We start from the raw sequence: 10,994 nt of genomic DNA on the forward strand, positions 1-10,994 counted from the left end.
ATAGACACATACAAAGGAGACATGTAGCTAAGAGGTTTATAACTCACCTCTACCGTAGAAAATGTTATAGGGTGTTCTAATACAAACTAATATTTGAAAGTAAATTTTTCTCATTCTGTTTTGTTTAGACGTACCAGCCACGTCTAATGATAAGAAAAGTAGGCACGTACGTAAAAAGAAAAATATGTTGTTGCACTAAAAACTTCCCAGTGGCTCAACGGTAAGTCTGGAGGCTTAAAACGCTACAAATCGAGTTTCGATAGCCGTGGTGGGCACAACACAGATAGCCCATTGTGTAGATTTGTGCTTAACAACAAACAAATAAAGTTACGCTAAAAAAATTAAATAAATAAAAGGTACAGTTCCGATTAATAATAAGTTTTGAGAAACGTGGGCGTAATTATAATAATTACTTACTTCATTATGTAAAATACATTTATTTGTGACTTTCGCATATTTTGTTATCTGGAATGATAATAAGATGATATGTACATTCTTCAAATTTTTGTTTTTATTTTTCATTAACCACCAGCTTTCAGGATATCATAGAGGACACAGATGTAGTATATTTTGGCATTTTTCATTTTGAATTTGTTTATATCGTGGTATTCTTATATAAACATAGGGATCGCTACAATAACGTTAGTACACGATTAAAATGTACATAATTAAAAAACACACAATAGCTTTGAAACATGACTCACAGTTCAGCTTGTGTGAAAAACACCATTTATTGTTTCTATTGTGTTTTCATAGTAAAGTTATCGATACATATCAATTTAAACCGTTTTATTAATTTAATGAAGATATATAAAATTATCTTTAATTACATTAAAGAGATTTAAAGATTATCTTTAATTACATTAAAGAGATTTAAAAATTACCTGTAATTACATTAAAAAGGTTTAAATATTATCTTTAATTACATTATAAAGGTTTAAGGATTATCTTTAATTATATTAAAGAGGCTTAAAGATTATCTTTAATTACATTAAAAAGGTTTTAAGGATTATCTTTAATTATACTGAAGAGGCTTAAAGATTATCTTTAATTACATTGAAGAGATTGAAAGATTATATTTAATTACATTATAAAGGTTTAAGGATTATCTTTAATTATATTAAAGAGGCTTAAATATTATCTTTAATAACATTAAAAAGGTTTTAAGGATTATCTTTAATTATACTGAAGAGGCTTAAAGATTATCTTTAATTACATTGAAGAGATTGAAAGATTATATTTAATTACATTGAAGAGGTTTAAAAATTATCTTTAATTATATTGAAGAGGCTTAAAGATTATCTTTAATTCCATTGAAGAGATTTAAAGATTATATTTAATTACATTGAAGAGGTTTAAAAAATTATATTTAATCACATGAAAAAGATTTAAGATAGAAATTATTTTTAGATACGCTCAACCACTCCATACACTAAAGGGATTTTGAAATACAGTCACCTGATATTCGCACGCTTCACTACTAATTCATTCACGTTTTCAAATAAATCATTGATAAAACCACTACTGGTGATAATACACGGTTGTTGTAAACTCTCGCTTAAATTATGGTCAGATTAGTACTGAGATTACACTGAATTTGAAATATGGTCACCTGATAGACGTTTTGTTTGTTTGTTTTAGTGCTAAGCCACACAATATCTGTGCTCTATCCACCGCGGGAAAACCAACTCAGGATTATAAGTTAGTAAACTTAACGCTGACCCATCGGAGGATCATCTGATATTCAGTCATATCATTATTAATATTAGAATAGTTTTAAAATACTATTTCCTAAATTACATAAACTTTCTACATGACAACAGAAAGGTTTCACAATAAGACAGCTAAGTTATGGCCTATCAATTTCACAGAAGTTTTTAAGTATCACTTAAATTGTTTTCAACTAATTATTGACAAAACACGAGTTTAGAAACACCCTCATTTACATTATTGTCAAATACTTTGGATAATACAAGAGTTTAAATTTAGTCACTAAATTCTAGCCGCATTCACAATTAAACAAATCACAATATTGACTACAGAGAAGCATTAGCAAAATATAATCGTTGATACACTTCAAGTGTCAATAAGTACTTTACTTTAAAAATTCATCAGTGAATTTTCCATTCAGTTTCATTATGTAACATCAATAAAATCATATAATTATAGTTGTGTTGAAAATCAACTAATTATTGTAATCAGTATAAATAATGCGATATATGAATTCTATGCTGAAACATTCAATGGCGGCATTTAAAAAACATACAGCTAAAACATACATTTAAAAAACATACAGCTAAAACATACATTTCTTTTATTTTTCTACATGGTGAAAAATTGGTAAATCAAAAACCAAATGGAAAATACCAAAAAGTTAACCATCAATCGAGAACTAATTTCTAATTTTCTTATTAAATAAATCTAAAAAAAGACATCAAGAAATGTAATATTCTTGTTTAGGACTTCCCTCAGGGTAATTATGTGTAAAGGCATCACTTTCCCATTTACGTATTTTTTGAGAAACAGTATTCTTCCCAAAATAATAAGTTTTAATTCTCGTGACACGTGTCTTTCACGGCTTTATAATAGCAGTTTGTATTTCAGTACAGTGTGATTTTGTATTAATCACAGTTTTGAAATTTTCACTTGGCCTTAAACTTCAGCATAATTTACAGTGGGTGTAAAGAAATATTGCGTATTATTGATAGCCACAAATTGTAGTTATTGCAAAACACACACAACTGTTTAAAATATTTGAAAACTTTGTTATATTTAGCTGAAACATAACGTAAATTTAGAACTTCTTTAGTATTTTTCAATTTTATAAGCACCAAAGAAAGTGACATACAATACTTAAAACTTAAACAAAAGTTTGTGCAGTTAAATTAAGCAAACTTATTTTATGATAATATTCACACTATTAATGCATGAAAATTTCCCTCCTGAATTATACAGTTTTTGGCTAGTTAGCCAATTAATATGCGTCCTAATTTTGTCCCGAACCTTACCTCCGACTTTACAACCCCTCTCAGCTCGATACTGGTATACATGAAGTATAAAGCAGAAGTGAGAGTATAATCTGTCTTCGTCAGAAACTGTAAAAAAAAATAAAAAATATATAGATCAAGTAGCTCCAAGAAAAAACAGCAACACGGTTTAAAGATATTCTAGCATACACGTGTGTGAATTGATATTAGGATCTAGCCACAAGACTGAAACGTTTCATGTGTGTTAATCTAAAAAAAAAATGTTTAAATTTAAAACTATAAGTAAATGGAATCCATTCAATAGAATGCAGCTTAAGGCAAGTAAAAAAGTTAAACGAATACGCCTAGTTATTATACATTATTTTAAAAACAACACATCGATATATTCTGAATTTAGAAAAACAACCATTTATTACATTGAAGGGAAAACATTTTGTTATTCTAACACAAAGAATACAGACAGTAAGTTATACTAGCTGATTTTAAAAATACATCCAGATATTTGAATTTCATAAATACATCCAGATATTTGAATTTCATAAATACTCTGAGTTATTTTTAAAGGCTGTAGATACATATTCAGTTTATTTTACTTTTTGAAGTAAGATGTTATATTATTCTTATTGGCTGCAGAAAACATACAGTGACTTTTACTGGCTGTTGGAAGATATTACAGTATTCTTATTGGCTGCAGAAAACATACAGTTACTTTTACTGGCTGTTGGAAGATATTATATTATCTTTATTGACTGCAGAAAACATGCAGTTAACCTTAGGGGTTACAGAGAAGACAAATTTTACTTTTTTTTTTCTAAAAATATTTTCTATCATTATAACTCAACATTCTTCGAATCGCCAGGAGAAAACACAGTTTTAATGTTTAAGTTGTTCGTCGATTTGGTACCACATAAAACTTTTTTTAAGAAATCTTAGTCCAATACTGTAAACATTATTCCAGACAGCTGTGGATGATATTAAGTAACACATTGCTAAAATATAGCGTTTTGAAACACCAAAAATGGTTTCCAGTATTTAAGGAATTTGAAAATATTATGTTGTGTGATTTGAAAACATCAGAATAGGTGACTTTAAGCCTCAATAGCATTACTTAAGACACCAATTTTGTTGGTTCAAAATGAATTTCAAATACTATATGAAAGGTTTTCAAAAACCACAATTAAGATTTTTATATCATAAAATAAAAATTTATTTTGTGACATTGAACGTACTTTTCTAGTTAATTTCTTTGTTATTTACTATTGTTTTTACTAGCTGCTTACTTATGGAGGAAGTACAGGTTAAGTGGTAAACAAAAACTTGAAATGTTTAGTCATACGTTATCATTAAGTAAAGTTTAGGAATGTTTAGGAAAAACCTTTTTTTCTGAGTTGTTGAAGGTACAAGTTGATTATAAAGAAAAACATGAATAAATTATTATATCTTAAACTACTCGTTCTAGGGGAATTAAAATTCACAATAGGCGTATTGGGAATGATAAGTTTTATTAAGAAATGTATAGAAATAGATCAAGTTATTTCAGAACCAGTCATTGAAAGTTTTACAATCATCTCAATCATCACATTAATCATTCCCTTTGAAAGAAAGTTACCTATTTATTATATTATATGTCATAGTTGGACCAAGACTCTTTATTTTTCTTTCTGTTAATGCTAGTTAAATATATAAACAAATTATTCCAGTAACCTAAGGAGTTTTTTTAAACGAAGATGAGTATTTCATTCTTGTGAACTAAGTCGTTTGGTAACGTTGTTATTGCCCTGTGAAACTTTCTCATTCAATTTTAATATTCCAACGATGGAGTTTAGAGAAAAGATTTCAAGTCTGCATTTCGTGTCTAAGAAATTAAAACGTCTTTAGGTACATGAAATTTTAAGAGTTAATAGGTAGTTGTTCTTGAGTTACTCTAAAGGCGATGTTTTGAAATACATCTGATTTGCTCATATTGGTACCGATACTAGTGTGTCAACATCTGGTACGAAACAACAAATTTAAAACATCTTTAGGTGCAAGAAATTTTAAGGATTAAGATACAGTTTTTCATGAGTTACTCTAAAGGCAATGTTTTAAAATACACCTGATTTGCTCAACTGGCACCAAAAGTAGTGTGTCAACATCTGGTACGAAACAACAAATTTAAAACATTTTTAGGTACATGAAATTTTAAGAATTAAGATATACTCTTTCTTAAGTAACTCTAAAGACGATGTTTTGAGATACACCTGATTTGCTCAACTAGCACCGAAACTAGTGTGTCAACATCTAGTACGAAACAATACAAATTGAGTTCTGAAACATAGTTACTGTTGTTTCCACAGATTTTTATGGTTTAAACCTTTTCTTTTAACAGTGTGGCTTACGACTACCCTATTTTAGAGTTATGAAACACACAATCTGAGGCCTTTCCTCAAAACAAAAATCGCTAAGGGATTATTGGTGAATGATAATTGTTGTTTATTTGTGGAAATATATTACGAAAATGTGTTGAACAATGTTTACAAAACTGAGTGCAATATGAGCCGAAAACAGGTGGAATATTGGAAGACCAGTAAGCTTAAAAATTGTTATAAAAACAAGTTTTTTGTACATTACTTTTAACTTATGAGTTCTGATATGGAACGAAAAGCTTATCGGGCAATGAACTGTGAGAGAACTGAAATGTTATTATTTTATTTTTTTACACACCTATTATCTCGAGCCGCAGTGGACAAATGAAGAAGAATGTAGAAAAAACGTCTGCAGTTAACTTATTTTTGTAACAATATACTATTGTTGTGTTGTCAAGGAAAGGCAAAGCAATAGGAATAGTCGAGTACCTTTACTGTTATTGGGTAGTTGAGGGCGACATAAGGAAAATAATTTACCAAATGAAATGTGGCAGAAAAAGGAACGAGGCATGTAAGAGTGGGTATTAAAGAAATTCGTGATAAATTTGAGAAAAAGATACTTTTGAATTTATATAGATATAAGCTCTGGATGTTGGAATTCTATGCAGTAGCAGACGAAAGGGAAGTGTTATTTTTATTACTTTCTTATCTTCACCCAAAGCTATATCTTGAGAAACGTGCATTACTGGATAAAACCAATAAAAATATTCTATAAAAGATAGAAAGGCGAATAGATAAAATAATATCATGAAGAAACAGAACATTTTCACATGGTTCCAAAAAGTTATTCAAAGAAGGCAAAGTGCTAAAAGCTATCATAACCTCACGCTTTTATTATGACGTATGTAAAAAAAGAGTATTATATTACCAATAAGTATGGTGTAAAGTTTTGTTATATTTAGGAATCTGTTTCTTTTCGATTAACGCATTTTGCTTTTAAAGTCCCAAAGCGTGAATTTACGACAACAATTAATTATTTACGATATACATTTTTACAACAATTTGGGAAGATTTGTTGATAAATTAAGTCTAAGGTGTTCTATTTTGACAGGGAATAGCTGACTGTTCTCATTTTAGTTTTTGGTTTTTCAATTTTACTAAATGCCGATTTTCACTAACCTTGTTTTTGGCGAGCACTTAGTGCCACATCAAGTAAGTAAGCAGTTTTCTCTGCAGACGGAACCAGTAACCCACAAAGGTTTGCCAGTAAAAAGGAATCTGGAGATTTTCCACTACCTTCAGTTGCTAAAACAATATATATTATAGAGGTAATTATCAGGACAACTATTTGAATATCACTGAACGACATTATAGAGTTAAAGAATAATTAAATAGCGAAGTGAACTTATATTGTGTTAGCTTTGTTAAATTCACGTCACGTATATTGTGATTTTACTAACCCTTATGTTCGATCTCACGGAAAAGGCATCGGTAATTCTTTGTTGCACTGTTATTTACGAGCCTGAAATTATTCGATTTTATTTCAAACACAATTCACTTGTGTAATTAACAAAAACAGCAGCTGTTTGTGGGGCCAATTATTGATGAAATCTAAACTATATATATATGCTATTAGGAAGCTATGTTAAGAAATTTAGGAACCTTTATTTCTGAATGTGTTTTGGTCTGTGTAAAAACTACAGACGAATTTTTCTGTGAAAGGACTATTTTTGTAAATGATGTTTAATAAGCATCATGATCTATCTATATATGTATATATGTAATAGCCAAATGCCTGTCTGTCACGCTCTGTATCTCCTGGACGGTTAATAGTAGAAAAATTATACATCAAAATGGTTCTTTTCAAGAGTAAATTACAGGAAAATATTTCATTTTGTGCAACTCATAAAATATAATAGCAATACCAACATCGAACCGTTAGTTTTAGTATGTGCTGAACGGTCAATCGGTTAATCTGAGAAAACTTATTAAGAACAAAAATGTTTATTTTGTGAGAGAATTTCACGAAAACAAACGGAACTTATTTCGTCGACGGATTGAAATAAATATTTCGGAGATAGGAGCATTGATGAAAAAACGCATATAGAGAAGACGTGTTTGAGTACATATATTTGTTGTTATTTGGTTTATATATATTTTCTATTTTTTTCAAGTCGGCATTATATACATGCTTCATTTTATTTTACCATGTCGAATAAGTTGATTTGAGTTAAATATCTTTCCTTTGACATTTTTTATAGAAATGACAACTGTTCCAAAGCTCTCACTTTGGTAGCGACCTTTTCTTGTGCTCAGTAAAATGACACGGAACTGTGGTTTCCAGCGAAAAAAAATCCTAGTGGCTTCTTAGCGAACCTGAATGCTATTTTATGCTTGATGCACCCGTTGCATTGAACCCAAACATTTTTGCCAACAATACATTGTAGTCAGTCTCCTTTGCTTAAATAACAAAGCAATTTTCGTTATTGAAATAACATATGGAATGACAAAAGATGGTTGTAAATAGCCCACTAGACAATCATATTGCATACGCGCTCTGATTCAAAGGATTGGATTGATTGCACATTTTATATTTATTCATCACTATTTTAAGAAAATCACTGTTAAGTTGTTTCAGCGAGCATCTGCTTGTGATGATATAAATTTTAATAAAAATTTAAAGATATTTCTTATACATTAATGAAAGTTTGGTTCATTGCAAAATATTTTGTGAAAATTCCGCCTACATCACAATTTTTATTCGTTTATTTATCAATAAACTACACTGGTATAAAAGTTAATATAAAAAAGTTGCGATATAGCGTCGCTACCTATAGTTTAGCTATACTTTTGAACCCAGTAAAGTTTAACATGGAAAATATAGCAATGTGTATAAGAGTTCGAGATTCTTATAGATATTGATACGTTTAGTTAGAAAAAAAATCCTTTTTTGTTTATCAACCTGTTTTTTATCAATGTGTATTTTTGGAATTACATATAAATCTCTATGTATATGTTGTATGTGTACTTTTCGTAGTGCTGACATAAAACATTTCATTAGAGCTTTAAAAAGCTGTAAAAATTGATGTAAATGGATCAACACAAGGAAGTACTATTTATATTTGAGTAAGTTAAGAAAATGACTAGTTAACACTTTTTCTGTAACGCTGAAAATAGAATGGTAGTTTCAAGGTTGATTATCTGTGGGAAATAATGTCATCCAGTCTTTCTTTTTAGATTACTTTACCATATATTCGTGTACAGATAAATTGTTAGGTACTTGCATAAAACCTATGTTGTTATTTCGAATACTTTTCTATAGTCGCTGAATCTAAATTCCATTGGTGTCTACTAACCTGAGGCAAGCAAGTCTCTTGTTATCTGTTCCTTTCCTGCTACTTCCACAGCCGACACACGAACAGAGAACCGAGACCCCGATTTATCTTTCTGGTCATTGATCAGCTGGAATAGCCAGCTGATCGCACAGGGAATGACCCCCACGTCTTGAGAACCACGGCCCTGTCCAAGCATCGTTGCCGTTTTGCCTTCAGAAGTGTGGAAAAATCGCCTACATAGTTAATAGAATCCAGACGAGAAATGACTGTGGATTACAGTTTTATAATCCTATCAACCTATCTGTCTGTCCCTTTTGACTTGAAATAGAAAAACAGAAGTGTAAAATATTTTCTGTATATCAGTGAAGAAACACTTATTTATGAGAAATATAAAAAACATTTCCAATAAAATAAACTAATGCTTCATTTGAATTTTAGTTATATGTAGAGCAAAAAGTGATTTAAATTTCAAATCGTGACTTATTTTACAATTAAGATTTATTTTATTGATTCAAAGTTTTAATTATTTTTTTTACTGAACTAATAAAAACAAAGCACGAGACAAACAGTTTCTGATTTAACTCTTAAATAGAAATATCTAGGTTAATTACTCCAATGGGACTAAACACAATGAAACTACGACTTTAAAGACATCAAAACTAAAGGTTATATTGACTCATTAAAGAGAAATATGCAAGTTAATTACTCCCAAGTTACTGAACACATTGAAGCCGTTACTTGAGGATATCAAAACTAAAGGTTACATTGACTCATTAAATATTTATAAAATATTTGTTCATACTTTCTTTAGAAACACCGATTAACATTTAACATACAAGCATATACTTAACGTTTCCTTTTTTCTTTTACCAGGAAGAAGTGATCTGCCTCTATAATGTAACGACAAGTTATTTCTAACAATAATTACATCCGCCACCGAAGGTAGACAGAGGTGTTGTTGTTTTCACCCCTGTGTGTGTGTGTGTTTGTCAGCAATATTTCTCGAAAACGGCTGAATGGATTTGGACGAAAGTTAGTATACATTTGGATTATGACTTAACTTAGAAGCGAATAGGGTCAAAATCACGAAAATCCAATTTTTCACGTCACCCCCCTCCAGTGGCGGACTTGCAACGCTAGAAACCGGGTTTCAATTCCCTTTGTTGGCAGAGCACAGATAGTCCATTGTGTAGCTTTGTGCTTAACTTCAAACAAACAAACCGATTTTTTACACAATTTTTGTTCTATTACTCAGTAAAAAATGATCGGATTTTGATGAAACTTGGTGGACTTATGTAGAATATTATTCCTCATTCTCTTGCCGAAATGGTCCGTGTCCATTGATAACGATGGACATACAGACACATTTTCGTATTTTTTGAGGGTCGAACATGATCAACGCCGTGTGGATGAGGTTTGCTCTCCTCTGAGTTCCTTTCTAGTTTTTACTATAATGAGCCTTACTATTTGAGAAAATCCAAACAATAAACAGGTTTTTGCTGTCAGTAACTAGAAATAATTCCCTAATAACGTTTTAAACGTTAATGGATAACACTATGGCTATTAACTAGAAATAATTCCCTAATAACGTTTTAAACGTTAATGGATAACACTATGGCTATTAACTAAAAATAATTCCATAATAACATTTTAAACGTTAATGGATGACACTATGGTTTTTGTTTAGCAAATGTGTTTCTGTTCATTATTTTGTATTTTAATCATTCCAACGTTTTCTTGTCTTAAAATTAAGACCTCTCCCATACTATTATACTTTAATTTCTGGATAAACTCAATTCATTATTTAGTTACGTAAAACCCTTCAATAATTAATAAAGTTTCTGTTGAAGATATAGTACTCATGTCGTTTAATTTTGTTTATTTGATTTACATTAGAATCGTATATTTTCATAACATAAATATACTAGCAATGATTCATAGAATTTTGCCCCCTCTCTCTTATTAGCGCAGCAGTATGTATGAAAGCTTATAACGCTAAAAACAGGGTTTCGATACCCGTGGTGGACACAACAAAGATAACACAAGCCTGCGAATTTAAAGTTCGTAAAAGCTGCTTTGGTTTTAATAACGGATTTTCCATAATTCAGCTACGCAAATTTCGAAAATAATATTCATTTTTTTTCTATTACGTAAGGAATTTTTACAAATCAGGAAGAAAAAATTATTATTATTATATTGTTTACCACAATGAACATTTTTTATTATTATGTTTGTTATGTTTGGGTTGTAGAACGATCGATAAAACTCATGTCGCGATTGCTCTAAAGAAATCTATAGCCAGTGGTTGTCAACATTTTAAGCATAAC

General features: G+C 30.0%; 1 protein-coding gene across 1 annotated transcript in view; it reads right to left on the reverse strand.

The window, feature by feature from the left end:
* Positions 1 to 3,231: 3,231 nt before the first annotated feature.
* LOC111085071 (kinesin-like protein KIF26B) overlaps positions 3,232 to 10,994 on the reverse strand; it is a 136,997-nt gene continuing 129,234 nt past the window's right edge. Inside the window, exons 8-10 of the mRNA XM_022382165.1 lie at positions 8,689 to 8,877; positions 6,512 to 6,637; positions 3,232 to 3,236 (exon numbers count right to left, since the gene is read on the reverse strand). Coding sequence (XP_022237873.1) covers positions 3,232 to 3,236; positions 6,512 to 6,637; positions 8,689 to 8,877 — 320 coding nt within the window. The remainder of the gene's footprint in view (positions 3,237 to 6,511; positions 6,638 to 8,688; positions 8,878 to 10,994) is intronic.

This window comes from Limulus polyphemus, unplaced genomic scaffold, assembly GCF_000517525.1.
Source record: "Limulus polyphemus unplaced genomic scaffold, Limulus_polyphemus-2.1.2 Scaffold224, whole genome shotgun sequence".
Classification (NCBI taxonomy): Eukaryota; Metazoa; Arthropoda; class Merostomata; order Xiphosura; family Limulidae; genus Limulus; species Limulus polyphemus.